At 45.9% G+C, this 18,176-nt stretch overlaps 1 protein-coding gene across 2 annotated transcripts in view; it reads left to right on the plus strand.

Annotated features, from left to right (window-relative positions):
- The window catches only part of abcb8 (ATP-binding cassette, sub-family B (MDR/TAP), member 8), a 102,042-nt gene extending 96,876 nt beyond the window's left edge, over positions 1-5,166 (plus strand). The window contains exons 15-16 of one of the 2 annotated variants that reach the window (XM_078215564.1): positions 862-1,112; positions 4,000-5,163. In XM_078215564.1, coding sequence (XP_078071690.1) covers positions 862-1,112; positions 4,000-4,086 — 338 coding nt within the window. In that variant the 3' untranslated portion in view covers positions 4,087-5,163. Of the gene's footprint in view, positions 1-861; positions 1,113-3,999 lie in introns of both variants that reach the window. The other variant, XM_078215565.1, reaches the window with a different exon arrangement.
- Positions 5,167-18,176: the final 13,010 nt, after the last annotated feature.

Below are 18,176 nucleotides of genomic sequence, written 5' to 3' on the forward strand. Positions count from 1 at the left end.
GGGTGCACCTACACCTGAGAGACTGCAGCAGTTCAATCAGACAGATCACTACCACCCTCTCTAGGACAATTAGGGATCGGCAGTAAATGCTGACCTCGCCAGTGACGGCCACATCCCATAAATGAACTTAAGAAACACACACACAAATGGGACATACCTCAAACCACACAATATTCTGCCTACCATGTAATCAAACAACATTATGTAAGAGTTTCATTGCTGGTGCAATGCCAGGTACATAGACCGTACATCTTAGTGATTGGCCGATTGAATCAAGCAGTCTGTTGTCTGTGATAGGCAGGGTACAGAGCACACTCAGCCAATCCGAGCTTGCAAAGCCCAAAACAAAAGATGTGATTCCACAATTGGGCAGCAACTTCTGAATAACCCTGACTGTGCTATTAGATATACTAACCGCCAATTTAATATAATCAGTTGAGTTTGTGGCTCCTTTACTATGGCTAGAGGTGGTATACATTCATACACAGTGACCCATTCTCTGCAAAGAAAAGGAACATGATGAAGTCTCGCCCTTAATGCTTGGGACTCTAAAGTTCCATGTTGCTTTCACCTTGGCAATCTCAGCCAACCAATCAGCACCCCTTTCTCGTGTGGTATAAAATATTGTGATCAGATGAAATTTGGTGTTCTTGTATTTGTCCTGATAAGTGCAAGAAAAACATCTTGGTGACTTGTCTCTCTTTTCAGTGTACACCTCAAATTATCACACACACAGGACACACTACTCAAAGCATTAACATTGACAGTTTAAAAGTGATGGAAGGGAGAGGGAATTACAGAATCATCATTAAATGGAGAAGTGGGTAAATGTGTTTATTAATGGCCTCATTTCCTGGCTAGGTGAGCGGGGAGTGGCTCTCTCTGGGGGACAGAAGCAGCGAATCGCCATTGCCCGTGCCCTGATTAAAAATCCCTGCATCCTGATCCTGGATGAAGCCACAAGTGCGCTGGATGCGGAATCGGAGAGAGTAGTACAGGATGCACTAGACCATATACAGAAAGGACGTACAGTGCTGGTCATTGCACACAGGTTGAGTACAATCAAGTCAGCCGATGTCATCTGTGTCCTCGCTAATGGCCACGTGAAGGAAGTAAGTAAAGTTTGCGACTCCGCTCTCACTGTCAGTCTGTTACTAGCCGCGTGTTAGCACAGGAACTGACAAACCCATTCCTGGCAAACTGTGTATATTGCAGCGAGGGGCTTGAGCCCCGTGGAGACTACATTAAAAATGGTCTCAGTCATCAGGGGTACTTTTGACACAATCGGCCATCCCGTTGCAGAATACAAAACCAGAGAAGGGCACTGAGGTGAATGGTGTCAACGTGGGGGCACTCGAGTGAGAGAGGAAGGCGATGGGGAGGCGATGGCCCAGTGGTATTATCGCTAGACTATTAATCCAGAAACTCAGCTAATGTTCCAGGCGCCAGGATTCAAATTCTGCCACGGCAGATGGTGGAATTTGAATTCAATAAAAAAAATACCTGGAATTAAGAATTGAGGCTGTATCCAGCTACATATGGCACTCAGGGCTTTTTATTATTTTTGTAACCTCTAACTTCATCTGCTGACACAGTTTGTACACTCAGTTTCTTCCCACCACTCTCATTATTATTTTTCTGATTGCTACCTTGCTCTCTTGTCTATCCCCTCGATCACATCTTCCTTCATAAGAACATAAGAAATAGGAGCAGGAGTAGGCCATCTAGCCCCTCGAGCCTGCCCTGCCATTCAATAAGATCATGGCTGGTCTGACGTGGATCAGTACCACTTACCCGCCTGATCCCCATAACCCTTAATTCCCTTACCGATCAGGAATCCATCCATCCGCGCTTTAAACATATTCAGCGAGGTAGCCTCCACCACCTCAGTGGGCAGAGAATTCCAGAGATTCACCACCCTCTGGGAGAAGAAGTTCCTCCTCAACTCTGTCTTAAACCGACCCCCCTTTATTTTGAGGCTGTGTCCTCTAGTTTTAACTTCCTTACTAAGTGGAAAGAATCTCTCCGCCTCCACCCTATCCAGCCCCCGCATTATCTTATAAGTCTCCATAAGATCCCCCCTCATCCTTCTAAACTCCAACGAGTACAAACCCAATCTCCTCAGCCTCTTCTCATAATCCAAACCCCTCATCTCCAGTATCAACCTGGTGAACCTTCTCTGCACTCCCTCCAATGCCAATATATCCTTCCTCATATAAGGGGACCAATACTGCACACAGTATTGCCCAAATTACACAACTCACCAGAAGCACTGGTCCCAGTGTGGTGACATGGATATAAGATTAATTATAAGACTAAGCAATTAATTATACTGGACATGGACACATGATGAAACCAGGGAGATTTAGGATAGAGGGTTAGAGAAACTGTTTCTCATGAGATTGTGAGGCTGTGGAATTTACTCTTGGGGGGGAGGGGGGGGGGGCCGTTTACGGCCTCACTCATCCAGAAACCATAAAATCCCACCCAAGGTCAAGGGACATTTCTATGTTCCGCCCCTCGCCCGCTCTGATTCCCGTGGCGGGTGGGGCAGTAAAATTTGGCCTTGGAGTCAGTGATTGAAGCAGAGGCCATGTCAACATTTAGCAGCAGGGGAGATGGGGAGGGTTAGGGAAAGGAGGGTGAAGGGTTTCAGGGACAGGGGATTAGGATACTGCTCAATTGGAGGAGGAACACTGGCCCACACTGAAGGGGTTTGCTCCATATTTATAACCTGGATGTTATTCTCAACCAGGATTTGCTGGCTGTTGCATTTGCCGAATCAAGAGCCGTGACTGCTCTTCAATTGGTTGATTGCATTAGAGATGCTCTGGGTCTTAAGACCATAAGAAATAGGAGCAGGAGTAGGCCATCTAGCCCCTCGAGCCTGCCCCGCCATTCAATAAGATCATGGCTGATCTGACGTGGATCAGTACCACTTACCCGCCTGATCCCCATAACCCTTAATTCCCTTACCGATCAGGAATCCATCTATCCGTGATTTAAACATATTCAACGAGGTAGCCTCCACCACCTCAGTGGGCAGAGAATTCCAGAGATTCACTATCCTCTGAAAGAAGAAGTTCCTCCTCAACTCTGTCCTAAACTGACCCCCCTTTATTTTGAGGCTGTGCCCTCTAGTTCTAGTTTCCTTTCTAAGTGGAAAGAATCTCTCCACCTCTACCCTATCCAGCCCCTTCATTATCTTATAGGTCTCTATAAGATCCCCCCTCCGCCTTCTAAATTCCAACAAGTACAAACCCAATCTGCTCAGTCTCTCCTCATAATCAACACCCCTCATCTCTGGTATCAACCTGGTGAACCTTCTCTGCACTCCCTCCAAGGCCAATATATCCTTCCGCAAATGAGGGGACCAATACTGCACACAGTATTCCAGCTGCGGCCTCACCAATGCCCTGTACAGATGCAGCAAGACATCTCTGCTTTTATATTCTATCCCCCTTGCGATATAGGCCAACATCCCATTTGCCTTCTTGATCACCTGTTGCACCTGCAGACTGGGTTTTTGCGTCTCATGCCCAAGGACCCCCAGGTCCCTCTGCACAGCAGCATGTTGTAATTTCTTTCCATTTAGATAATAATCCAATTTGCTATTATTTCTTCCAAAGTGAATAACCTCGCATTTGTCAACGTTATACTCCATCTGCCAGATCCTCGCCCACTCACTCAGTCTGTCCAAATCTCTCTGCAGACCTTCGACACCCTCCACACGATTCACTTTTCCACTTATCTTTGTGTCGTCTGCAAACGTTGTTACCCTACACTCAGTCCCCTCCTCCAGATCGTCTATATAAATGGTAAATAGTTGAGGCCCCAGTACCGATCCCTGCGGCACGCCAGTAGTTACCATCCGCCAACCAGAAAAGCACCCATTTATTCCGACTCTCTGCTTCCTGTCAGATAGCGAGGGGTTTCACAGCAATGTCAAATGCGGCTCTCTCTGTGTCCCTTTATGATGAACACCTCTTGTTGTCACAGGTGGGGACGCATGCTGAGCTGCTGAGAAGGGGAGGACTGTATGCAGAACTGGTCCGCAGACAAACCAGTGAGGAGTCCATCGAGTGAAGAAGCAGGAGAGAAAGCCACGGAGAAGAAGCAGTTTGGAGTCCAGGCATCTGTGCATCTTGGAACACCTCCATTCAAACAGAAGATGGAAAGAATCAGCTGAGAGGGAAAGAGACTTTGGGCCCAATGATTTATCCACCACCCATGGTAGTTCTGACAGCAAAGCATTTGGAACTGAGATTTAATTATGGTGGAATGGGTGTGGAGAGAGAGAGATTGCCTTATACTGTCCACTGGAACTGTAAAAGTTAGAAACATAGAAAAACTACAGCACAAAACAGGCCCTTCGGCCCCACAAGTTGTGCCGAACATATCCCTACCTTTTAGGCCTACCTATAACCCTCCATCCTATTAAGTCCCATGTACTCATCCAGGAGTCTCTTAAAAGACCCTATTGGGTTTGCCTCCACCACCACTGACGGCAGCCGATTCCACTCGCCCACCACCCTCTGTGTGAAAAACTTCCCCCTAACATTTCCCCTGTACCTACCCCCACAGCACCTTAAACCTGTGTCCTCTCGTAGCAGACATTTCCACCCTGGGAAAAAGCCTCTGAGAGTCCACCCGATCTATGCCTCTCAACATCTTATATACCTCTATTAGGTCTCCTCTCATCCTATGTCTCTCCAAGGAGAAAAGATCGAGCTCCCTCAGCCTATCCTCATAAGGCATGCCACTCAATCAAGGCAACATCCTTGTAAATCTCCTCTGCACCCTTTCAATCTTTTCCACATCCTTGTACAATTCTAGATCCTGTAGCTGTGCAATGGAGGTGTTCCTGCAGAGAACTTGGTGCACTGTAAAACCATGGGGACAGGTCTGTCACTGGATAACCCACAGCTAGATGGCTTGCAGAGCTGGTCATTGTCTTCCGCTAATGATGACTTATCTGCATGCTGAGAGGTTGTTGAGTTGTGTGAGACCTGCTCTTCCAATGTTCAACTTTTCTCTGTAAATTATACTTGCGTCTACGAAGTGTGTATTGTATTTTTGTGACTATACTGGAGTACAGAATCAAATGTGTGCACGTGTACACATTCCATTCACTCATGCATACACGTTTTGGAGAAACTGTTTGTATTGGGAGGAGGTTTATTATCCAGAGGACAAGTATTCAAGTTCAGATGAAGTTAAATGATTTGAGTACAGCGCGGGTAACTGTGATTAGGATAGTCTGTTTCAGGCTCCACAGGCAGAAGGACTGATTGAGTGGAATGGTCTGTTCCTGTCTTCTAACTGCCATTGAAATCCCTTCCCAGGACAATTGGAGAACCGAGGAGCGCAGGTTCAGACCAGTGAAAGGTGTCTTAGCTTCATGTGCAATAAGATCGAGGAAGAGAGGCAAAACCCCGGAGTCATGTCATCGATAATGCAGGGAAGTGGCTTCTCCCTGGATAGATGGATGAAGAGAAACTGAATTGCTTTCCTCATTACAGAATCATACAGTGCAGAAGGAGGCCATTCGGCCCCTTGAGTCTGCACCGACAACAATCCCAACCAGGCCCTATCCCCGTGACCCCATGCATTTACCTTTCCAGTCCCCCTGACACCAAGGGGCAATTTACCATGGCCAATCCACCTAACCCACACCACCTTCCTCTAGAGGAAACCAGAGCACCCGAAGGAAACCCACGCAGGCACGGGGAGAACGTGCAAACTCCACACCGACAGTGACCCGAGGCCGGGAATCGAACAGTGTTAACCACTGTGCTACCCCATAGTTATTGTGACAGAAATCTCTCCCCACAGAATGCTCCCCATACCAGCTGGTCAAGTCACAGGAATCCCAGTACAGTGGTAGGTTTTGAGAGTTTAAATTCACCTCTTTCTGTATCGTCAGCACCTTTTAGATTGTGGACGGGCCGATTTTCTCATTCACATGTTTGAACCTGGTTAGGAAAACTTCTCCTGAGGTCCTCAGCAGCAACTCAACATCAATCAGGAGAACAGCTCATTTCACCCAACAGGTTTATATATATATGTGTGTGTTTATCCTGTTCCTTTGTCCCTCATTACATAGAAACTTGGAAAATAGCAGCAGGAGGAGGCCACTCAGCCCTTTGAGCCCGCTCCGCCATTCATTATGATCATAGCTGATCATCCAACTCTACAAGTCTAATTTGTGCTTGAATGCATCTTTCATGTTAGCCTCAGTCGCTCCTTGTGGGAGCAAGTTCCACATTCTCACCACTCCTTGAGTAAAGAAGTTTCTCACAACTTCCTGATTGGATTTATTAGTGACTGCTGTAATTTCACGGTACCGGTGTGCCCAGCAGCTCAATGTGATGCACCCGGCGTGTGGCTGGAGTGTCTGCTTCCTTTATGTGAGGTTGCTTCGTATATAACGGCAATGTGAAAAGGAGAGCCAGAAGTCTCACCCTGTTAGTACGCAGCCTCTCCATCCTCAGGGGCTCTGCTGTGCCTCCTCACGGTGACACACTAAGACAGTGTTAAGGATTCAGAAGAAGCTTGGAGGAGGCAAACTCCCAGATATGTAGTGTGACCACCCACACACCCAGATGGGGCTGAACAGCTCCATTGCCTCCAGGAGAGTTGAGACAGGCTGAGAGAGTAAACGCTGAGGAAGTCTGGAGTGGGTTCCAAAGGCAGACTGGTGTGGGACAGGGATGTGGCAAAGGGGGAGGGTCAGGCTGGGAAGCAGTGAGCGGGAGTCTCGAGGAGAGATGGAGCGAGTGGGAGATTCAGGGAGGGAAGCAGCAGGCGGGAGAGTTAGGGAGAGAGGCAGGAAGGTGGAGGCAGGAAGCGCTGGGCAGGAGGTAAGTTGAAAGAATTAGTAAGGCATTAAGAGCTATTAAGAGGATTGTTGTGCGGATCAATCCACTGATCACTGTAGGGCCTGGTGGGGATTGTGGTCGGTGCAGACTCGATGGGCCAAATGGCCTCTTTCTGCACTGTAGGGTTTCTATGATTCTATGATCTAGTCATCCTGCTGCAACTGCTGGTGGTTTTGTAGAATGAGTAAAGGAAGATTCACCCCAAAGCCATTTGGCACATTGAAAACACAAGGACATTTCTTGGGAGTTTGTGAACATTTTTGGACTCCTAGCTCGGATCTCCAAATAATAATCCAAAGGTTTTTGTGATATTGTCCCATGGGACATTTTAAACAGTGCATTCAGGCAAATACTCCCTCTCCCTGATTCACTTTTGAATGCATTGTGAGGTACAGCTCACTTTAAAAACGGTGAACCGGTTTATTTCTGCACAATTGGTAGATTTTAAATCCTGGTGCTGATGCTGGTACTGCAGGAACTCAGCATGCTTTCAAAACCAACACTCCTGTAACATCTGTACGAGCTTCGCTGTCTCTGCTAGAGGGAGAGAGCAATGTCACAAGGGTATGTAAAGATTGGGACCACGCACAGCAACAATGGGGACTAACAACTGCACCAACTATTGAGGCATCTCCCTGCTCAGCATTCAGGCACTGTGCCTTTCATTCTGATTTATTCATTTGTCTTACCTGCTGCCACAATCCTGTTTGTACACTCTGTGCATTCCTAATACACTTTGATCATTCTTTCTCTTGTTGCTACTTTGCTGTCTTACCTTCTCTTTCCCTCGGGGGGGGGAAGCGGTGTTGCTGGACGAGTAACCCAGCGACCCAAGGTAACGCATCGGAGACCACAGCAGATTGTGGAATTCAAACTCCATAAAACATTTGGAATTAAAAGTCTAATGATGACCATGAAACCACTGTCGTTAAAAACCCAACTCATGTCCTTTAGAGGAGGAAACCTGCTGTCCTAACCTGATCCAGACCCACATTCTAGCCCGTGATGCCCATATCCTGTCGCATTCAGGACTGTGCCTTTCATTCTGATTTATTAATTTGTAAATGAAATAATCTTGTTCATCTCATCCTCCTTCACCCCACTATTCAGTTTAAGCCCTCTATACCGTCCTAGTTATACGACTTGCCAGAACGCTGGTCCCAGCACAATTAAGGTGTGGAGCCTCCCAAAGGGTTCCAAATTTCCCCAATACTGAGCCCGTGCTCCAGAAATCAAAACCCACACCAAACATTAGCCATACATCTAACTCTCGAATCTTATTTACCCTATGCCAATTTGCTCATGTATCTGGCAATAATCCAGAGATTATTACCTCTGATGTTCTGCTTTTTAGGGGAACCGAAAGGGAACATCTCGAGGGAGGACAACCTACTCCCCTCGTCTGATATATTCTCCACAGGAATGGATAATCAAGGTAGCTACTGCTTTAACATACCGAGCCAAGATAAACATAGAATTAAAAGAAGGGCTGTTGGGCCAGGAGTACAAAGAACAAAGAAAACTACAGCATAGGAACAGGCCCTACCGCCCTCCAAGCCTGCACTGACCATGCTGCCTGACTTAACTAAAACCCCCTACCCTTCCAGGGACCATATCCCTCTATTCCCATCCTATTCATGTACTTGTCAAGACGCCCCTTAAAAGCCATTACCGCATCCGCTTCCACTACCTCCCCCGGCAGCGAGTTCCAGGCACCCACCACCCTCTGTGTAAAAGATCTGCCTCGTACATCTCCTTTAAATCTTGCCCCTCGCACCTTAAACCTGTGCCCCCTAGTAATTGACTCTTTCACCCTGGGAAAAAGCTTCTGACTATCCACTCTGTCCATGCCTCTCATAATCTTGTAGACTTCTATCAGGTCTCCCCTCAACCTCCGTCGTTCCAGTGAGAACAAACCAAGTTTCTCCAACTTCTCATAGCTAATGCCCTCCATACCAGGCAACATTCTGTACCCTCTCCAAAGCCTCCACATCCTTCTGGTAGTGTGGTGACCAGAATTGAACACTATATTCCAAGTGCAGCCTAACTAAGGTTCTATAAAGCTGCAACATGACTTGCCAATTTTTAAACTCAATGCCCCGGCTGATGAAGGCAAGCATGCCGTATGCCTTCTTGACTACCTTCTCCACCTGCGTTGCCACTTTCAGTGACCTGTGTACCTGTACACCCAGATCCCTTTGCCTACCAATACTCAAGGGTTCTGCCATTTACTGTATAATTTCCTATCTGTATTAGACCTTCCAAAATGCATTACCTCAGATTTGTCTGGGTTAAACGCCATCTGCCATTTCTCCGCCCAAGTCTCCAACCGGTCTATATCCTGCTGTATCCTCTGATGGTCCTCATCTCTATCTGCAAATCCACCAACCTTTGTGTCATCCGCAAACTTACTAATCAAACCAGTTACATTTTCCTCCAAATCATTTATATACTGCCACCCTGGGCAATGATGTTCTCAGTAAACACACAGTCCCTGTAACCCAACCAGCTAACTGTTGTCAGACCCACTCTGAAACCAAGTGGTAGATGTCACCCAATTGAACTTCTGTGGATTTCTCCTTAAATTCTCACCAGATAATTGTAACACTTGTATTTCCAAATTCCAGTCACAGAAAGACACACCGTAGAATCTTCTTTCAAACAATGCTTTCCCTCAGCTATTTTCATCAAAGATCCACCTCCAGGTTTTCTGACCATCCTTCCAAACAAGGCTTTTGCTCAGCTGTTTTAGCAAGGATCCATCTCCAGGTTGTCCAACTTTCCTTTCAGTATTCCTTTGTCTTGGATTGCCCCACAAGCCTCCACACAAATTCTTGGGTACTCGGGCTCCATCAAAGGATGGAAATAAGGACAGCAAACCTTAGAATTGCTTCAGATATGTAGCTTTTCTCTAGCTAACCTCATCAGTTCTGCTCTTCTGAATTTTACTTCAACAAACAGAATCCTGTTCCAATTGCAGTTCCTCTTTGTTCCTTTTTACTTCAATTTTCCTGAAAACGTCTCTTCATTTTCTAGTTTACAGAACTAACTGTCCTTTAGTTTCTGGGACACCAGGACAGCACGGTGGCACAGTGGTTAACACTGCTGCCTCAAAGCGCCATGGACCGGGGTTCAATTCCAGCCTCGGGTGACTGTGGGGTCTGCACATTTTCCCCGTGTCTGCGTGGGTTTCCTTTGGGTGCTCCGGGTTTCTCCCACAGTCCAAAAGGTGTGCGGGTTAGGTGGATTGGCCATGCTAAATTGCCCCTTACTGTCCCAATATGTCCAGGGTAGATGGATTAATAGGGTAAATATGTGGGGTTAAGGGAAAGGGGCCTGAGGGGGTTACTCCGTTGGGGAGTTGGCACAAACTCGATGAGCTAAATGGCCTCCTTCTGCACTGGAGGAATTCCACGGTTCTTGCTCATTACTCCATTGTAAGGCTTTCCTGCTTCTAGAAGGGCTCAGAAAACTGTTCAATCTCTAGCCTCCTAGCTCCAACTGGCTTTTGAGTTCAATTAAGCACACTCAAAAAGTTATTTCATAAAGGTGACCCCTGGTTGCTAAGCAACGGCTCATTCTTTCTCCAAGGTCATCTACTTTTCCTGTCATAAAATCTCTCTCAACACAATAAGGACAGTTTGACCTGAAACAAAAAAACGCCAAACACCTTTGTTTAGCATGAGTCTAACAAGAGTCTTGCCCTTTCCAACAGAAAAATATTAAGTTAGACTCAATTAAATTTATAACTTATTCCTAACATCCTGCAACACAATGATAAATCACTTCAAACTACCTCAGCTTCCTGACATGCCTCATCAGGAGATATTTGGGAAGATGGTCCAAGGCCTGGTAAGTTTTAAGTTTTAAAAGTGTCAAGTTTTTAAAGTTTATTTATTAGTGTCACAAGTAAGGCTTACATTAACACTGCAATGAAGTTACTGTGAAAATCCCCCAGTCGCCACACTCCGGCGCCTGTTCGGGTAGGTGAATGAGAGTTGTGCAAGTTAGGACAGCAGCAGCAGAGTTTTGGATTACCTCAAGTTGTAACATGGGAGACAGGAATGCAGTGAATGGAGTCATCTGCAGGTAACGTTATGAAGCCTGTAATTTACAATGTTTTACAATGTCTCTGGAGTAAGTCAGCCAAACGCCAGTTTCTCGTCACCAACACCCTTTATGCTCCACCAAAGGACAAAGGCTACTCCCACGGTTTACAATTAAGTAGTTTTCACCTCGGGACTTATAACCCAATCCAGGTAATAACAGGATTAAAAACCCCCGCTGACTGCTCCCCATTTGACAAGGTACCGCATGGTAGGTTGTTGCATAAGATTAAATCTCACGGGATCCAGGGTGTGGTAGCCAAATGGATACAAAATTGGCTTGACGACAGAAGACAGAGGGTGGTTGTAGAGGATTGTTTTTCAAACTGGAGACCTGTGACCCAGCGGTGTGCCTCAGGGATCGGTGCTCGGTCCACTGTTATTTGTCATTTATATTAATGATTTGGATAAGAACTTAGGAGGCAGTTAGTAAGTTTGCAGATGATACCAAGATTGGTGGCATAGTGGACACTGAGGAAGCTTATCTAGGATTGCAACGTGATCTTGATCAATTGGGCCAGTGGGCTGACAAATGGCAGATGGAGATTTATTTAGATAAATGCGAGGTGATGCATTTTGGTCGATCGAACCAGGGCAGGACTTACTCAGTTAATGGTAGGGCGTTGGGGAGAGTTATAGAACAAAGAGATCTAGAGCTACAGGTTCATAGTTCCTTGAAAGTGGAGTCACAGTTGGACAGAGTGGTGAAGAAGGCATTCGGCATGCTTGGTTTCATTGGTCGTAACATTGAATACAGGAGTTGGAATGTCTTGTTAAAGTTGTACAAGACATTGGTACGGCCACACTTGGAATATTGCGTACAGTTTTGGTCACCCTATTATAGAAAGGATATTATTAAACTAGAAAGAGTGCAGAAGAGATTTACTGGGATGCTATTGGGACTTGATGGTTTGAGTTATAAGGAGAGGCTTGATAGACTGGGACTTTTTTCTCTGGAGCGTAGAAGGCTGAGGGATGATCTTATAGAGGTCTATAAAATAATGAGGGGCATAGATCAGCTAGATAGTCAATATCTTTTCCCAAAGGTAGGGGAGTCTAAAACTAGAGGTTAGAGGTTTAAGGTGAGAGAGGAGAGATACAAAACAGTCCAGAGGGGCAATTTTTTAACACAGAGGGTGGTGAGTGTCTGGAACAAGCTGCCAGAGGTAGTAGTAGAGGTGGGTACAATTTTGTCTTTTAAAAAACGTTTAGACAGTTACATGGGTAAGCTGGCTATCGAGGGATATGGGCCAAATGCGGGCAATTGGGATTAGCTTAGGGGTTAAAAAAAGAATGGCATGGCCAAGTTGGGCTGAAGGGCCTGTTTCCATGCTGTAAACCTCGATGACTCTATTGATCGAGCCTCCACTCACTCAATAAGGCAGCTCAAACTCCAACAAGCACATAAACGTACATAAAAACTAGAAGCAGGAGTAGGCCATTCGGTCCATCGAGCCTGCTCTGCCATTCATTATGATCATGGCTGATCATCAAATTCAAGATTGATTCCCCTTTCCCCTCATATCCCTTCACCCCTTTAGCCCCAAGATCTATATCTAATTTCTTCCTGAAATCTCACAACGTTTTGGCCTCAACTACATTCTCTGATAGTGAATTCCAAACATTCACCATCCTCTGGGTGAAGAAATTTCTCCTCACCTCAGTTCTAAAAGGTTTACCCCTTATCAGGCAGGGAGGAAATGGCCGAGTGAGGGAACCATGGTTCACGAAAGAGGTGGAATGTCTTGTGAAAAGGAAGAGGGAAGCTTATGTAGGGATGAGGAAACAAGGTTCAGATGGCTCGATTGAGGGTTACAAATTAGCAAGGAATGAGCTGAAAAAGGGGCTTAGGAGAGCTAGGAGGGGACACGAGAAGTCCTTGGCGGGTCGGATCAAGGAAAACCCCAAGGCTTTTTACTCTTATGTGAGGAATAAAAGAATGACCAAGGTGAGGTTAGGGCCGGTCAAGGACAGTAGTGGGAACTTGTGTATGGAGTCAGTAGAGATAGGCAAGGTGATGAATGAATACTTTTCTTCAGTGTTCACCAAGGAGAGGGGCCATGTTTTTGAGGAAGAGAAGGTGTTACAGGCTAATAGGCTGGAGGAAATAGATGTTCGGAGGGAGGATGTCCTGGCAGTTTTGAATAAACTGAAGGTCGATAAGTTCCCTGGGCCTGATGAAATGTATCCTAGGATTCTTTGGGAGGCAAGGGATGAGATTGCAGAGCCTTTGGCTTTGATCTTTGGGTCCTCGCTGTCCACGGGGATGGTGCCAGAGGACTGGAGAATGGCGAATGTTGTTCCTCTGTTTAAGAAAGGGAATAGAAATGACCCTGGTAATTATAGACCGGTTAGTCTTACTTCGGTGGTTGGTAAATTGATGGAAAAGGTCCTTAGAGATGGGATTTACGACCATTTAGAAAGATGCCGATTAATCCGGGATAGTCAGCACGGATTCGTGAAGGGCAAGTCGTGCCTCACAAATTTGATAGAATTTTTTGAGGAGGTAACTAAGTGTGTTGATGAAGGTAGGGCAGTTGATGTCATGTACATGGATTTTAGTAAGGCGTTTGATAAGGTCCCCCATGGTCGGCTTATGATGAAAGTGAGGAGGTGTGGGATAGAGGGAAAGTTGGCCGATTGGATAGGTAACTGGCTGTCTGATCGAGGACAGAGGGTGGTGGTCGATGGAAAATTTTCGGATTGGAGGCAGGTTGCTAGCGGAGTGCCGCAGGGATCAGTGCTTGGTCCTCTGCTCTTTGTGATTTTTATTAATGACTTAGAGGAGGGGGCTGAAGGGTGGATCAGTAAATTTGCTGATGACACCAAGATTGGTGGAGTAGTGGATGAGGTGGAGGGCTGTTGTAGGCTGCAAAGAGACATAGATAGGATGCAAAGCTGGGCTGAAAAATGGCAAATGGAGTTTAACCCTGATAAATGTGAGGTGATTCATTTTGGTAGGACTAATTTAAATGTGGATTACAGGGTCAAAGGTAGGGTTCTGAAGACTGTGGAGGAACAGAGAGATCTTGGGGTCCATATCCACAGATCTCTAAAGGTTGCCACTCAAGTGGATAGAGCTGTGAAGAAGGCCTATAGTGTGTTAGCTTTTATTAACAGGGGGTTGGAGTTTAAGAGCCGTGGGGTTATGCTGCAACTGTACAGGACCTTGGTGAGACCACATTTGGAATATTGTGTGCAGTTCTGGTCACCTCACTATAAGAAGTATGTGGAAGCGCTGGAAAGAGTGCAGAGGAGATTTACCAGGATGCTGCCTGGTTTGGAGGGTAGGTCTTATGAGGAAAGGTTGAGGGAGCGAGGGCTGTTCTCTCTGGAGCGGAGGAGGCTGAGGGGAGACTTAATAGAGGTTTATAAAATGATGAAGGGGATAGATAGAGTGAACGTTCAAAGACTATTTCCTCGGGTGGATGGAGCTATTACAAGGGGGCATAACTATAGGGTTCGTGGTGGGAGATATAGGAAGGATATCAGAGGTAGGTTCTTCACGCAGAGAGTGGTTGGGGTGTGGAATGGACTGCCTGCAGTGATAGTGGAGTCAGACACTTTAGGAACATTTAAGCGGTTATTGGATAGGCACATGGAGCGCACCAGGATGATAGGGATTGGGATAGCTTGATCTTGGTTTCAGATAAAGCTCGGCACAACATCGTGGGCCGAAGGGCCTGTTCTGTGCTCTACTGTTCTATGTTCTATGTTCTTATCCTCAAACTATGACCCCTAGTTCTGGACTCCCCCACCATCGGGAACATTCTTTCTGAATCTACCCTGTCTAACCCTGTTAGAATTTTATAAGTTTCTATGAGATCCCCCTCACTCTTCTAAACTCCAGTGAATATAATCCTAACCGACTTAGTCTCTCTTCGTATGACAGATCTGCCATCCCAGGAATCCGCCTGGTAAACCTTCGCTGTACTCCCTCTATAGCAAGGACATCCTTCCTCAGATAAGGACACCAAAACTGCACACAATACTCCAGGTGTGGCCTCACCAATATCCTATACAATTGCAGCAAAACATCCCTATCCCTGTTCTCAAATCCTCTCACTATCAAGGCCAACATACCATTTCCCTTCTTTACTGCCTGCTATCCCTGAGCTATCTTAATGGATTTTTAAAAGTCCAAATTGGATTCTGCCTACAGCTTCTTTTGGATAGTTTGGTCATTTATGCTGCATACCAGTCTATCCCGCAACATTTCATTCAGAGGCAGTTCTGATTCACAGTCTTCAGCTAGTTCCACAACCCAGCTAAGGTTCCCAGCCATTCTCCCAGCCATGCGGAAGCGATATAGAACCATAGAAAATTACAGCTCAGAAACAGGCCTTTTGGCCCTTCTTGTCTGTGCCGAACCATTTTATGCCTAGTCCCACTGACCTGCACTTGGACCATATCCCTCCACACCCCTCTCATCCATGAATCCGTCCAAGTTTTTCTTAAATGTTAAAAGTGACCCCACATTTACCACTTTATCTGGCAGCTCATTCCACACTCCCACCACACTCTGCGTGAAGAAGCCCCCCCTAATATTCCCTTTAAACCTTTCTCCTTTCACCCTGAACCCATGCCCTCTGTTTTTTTTTTTCTCCCCTAGCCTCAGCGGAAAAAGCCTGCTTGCATTCACTCTATCTATACCCATCAAAATCTTATACACCTCTATCAAATCTCCCCTCATTCTTCTACGCTCCAGGGAATAAAGTCCCAACCTATTCAATCTCTCTCTGTAACTCAGCTTCTCAAGTCCCGGCAACATCCTTGTGAACCTTCTCTGCACTCAGCACCTTCTCAGCACGGTAGCACAGTGGTTAGCACTGCTGCTTCACAGCTCCAGGGACCTGGGTTCGATTCCCGGCTTGGGTCACTGTCTGTGTGGAGTTTGCACATTCTCCTCGTGTCTGCGTGGGTTTCCTCCGGGTGCTCCGGTTTCCTCCCATAGTCCAAAGATGTGCGGGTTAGGTTGATTGGCCATGCTAAAAAAAAATTGCCCTTAGTGTCTTGAAATACGTAGGTTAGAGGGATTAGTGGGTAAGTATGTAGGGATATGGGGGTAGGGCCTGCGTGGGATTGTGGTCCGAGCAGACTCGATGGACCAAATGGCCTCTTTCTGTACTGTAGGGTTTCTATGATTTCTATGATTTCTTTCAACTTTATTAATATCCTTCCTGTAACTAGGTGACCAAAACTGTACACAATACTCTAAATTCGGCCTCACCAATGCCTTATATAACCTTACCATAACACTCCAACTTTTATACTCGATACTCCGATTTATAAAGGCCAATGTACCAAATGCACTCTTTACGACCCTATCCACCTGTGACGTCACTTTTAGGGAATTCTGTACCTGTATTCCCAGGTCCCTCTGTTCATCTGCACTCTTCAGAGTCCTACCATTTACCCTGTACGTTCTACTTTGGTTTGTCCTTCCAAAGTGCAATATCTCACACTTGTCTGCGTTAAATTCCATTTGCCATTTTTCGGCCCATTTTTCTAGTTGGTCTAAATCTCTCTGCAAGCTTTGAAAGCCTTCCTCACTGTCCACTACACCTCCAATCTTTGTATCATCAGCAAATTTGCTGATCCAATTTTCCACATTATCATCTAGGTCATTGATATAGATGACAAACAACAATGGACCCAACACCGATCCCTGCGGCACACCACTAGTCACAGGCCTCCACTCAGAGAAGCAATCCTTCACAACCACTCTCTGGCTTCTTCCATTGAGCCAGTGTCTAATCCAATTTACTACCTCCCCATGTATACCCAGCGACTGAACCTTCCTAACTAGCCTCCCATGAGGGACCTTGTCAAAGGCCTTGCTGAAATCCAGGTAGACAACATCCACCGCCTTCCCTTCATCCACTTTCCTGGTAACCTCCTCGAAAAACTCTAATAGATTGGTCAAACATGACCTACCACGCGCAAAGTCATGTTGACTCTCCCTAATAAGTCCCTGTCTATCCAAATATTTGTAGATCCTATCCCTTATCACACCTTCCAATAACTTGCCCACCACCGACGTCAAACTTATTGGCCTATAATTTCCCGGATTTCCTTTGGAACCTTTTTTAAAAAACGGAACAACATGAGCCATCCTCCAATCATCCGGCACCTCCCCCGTGAATACTGACATTTTAAATATGTCTGCCAGGGCCCCTGCAAGTTCAATACTAGCTTCCCTCAAGGTCTGTGGGAATACCCTGTCCGGTCCTGGGGATTTATCCACTCTGATTTGCCTCAAGACAGCAAGCACCTCCTCCCCTTTAATCTGTAAAGATTCCATGACCTTCCTACCTGTTTGCCCTATTTCCGTAGACTCCATGCCCATTTCCTCAGTAAATACGGATGCAAAAAAAACACTTAGTATCTCCCCCATCTCTTTTGGTTCCATACACAGTCTACCACTCTGGTCTTCAAGAGGACCAAATTTATCCCTCACTATCCTTTTGCTCCTAACATACCTACAGAAGCTCTTTCGATTTTCCTTCACTCTGTCTGCCAAAGCAACCTCATGTCTTCTTTTAGCCCTCCTGATTTCCCTCTTAAGGAGCTTCTTGCACTTTTTATACTCCTCGAGCATCTGATCTGTTCCTTGCTGCCTGTACATTTCATACAACTCTCTCTTCCTCTTAATTAGTGTTACAATCTCCCTCGAGAACCAAGGTTCCTTTTTCCTATTTACTTTGCCTTTAATCCTGACAGGAACATACAAACTCTGCACTCTCAAAATTTCTCCTTTGAAGGCCTCCCACTTTCCATTTACATCCTTACCAGAGAACAGCCTGTGCCAATCCACACTTCCCAGATTCCTTCTCATTTCATCAAATTTGGTCTTTTTCCAGTTCAGAACTTCAACCCGAGGACCAGATCTATCCTTACCATGATCAGGTTGAAACTAATGGCATTATGATCACTGGATCCAAAGTGTTCCCTCACACTCACATCCATCACCTGCCCTAACTCATTTCCCAATAGGAGATCCAATATCGCATCCTCTCTAGTTGGCAGCTCTATATACTGATGTAGAAAATTCTCCTGAACACATTTTACAAACTCTATCCCGTCTAAACCTTTAACAGTATGCGAGTCCCAATCTATATGTGGAAAATTAAAATCCCCTACTATCACAACTTTGTGTTTCTTGCAGTTGTCAGCTATCTCTCTGCTG

This window comes from Mustelus asterias, chromosome 7 (genome assembly GCF_964213995.1).
Source record: "Mustelus asterias chromosome 7, sMusAst1.hap1.1, whole genome shotgun sequence".
Lineage (NCBI taxonomy): Eukaryota > Metazoa > Chordata > Chondrichthyes > Carcharhiniformes > Triakidae > Mustelus > Mustelus asterias.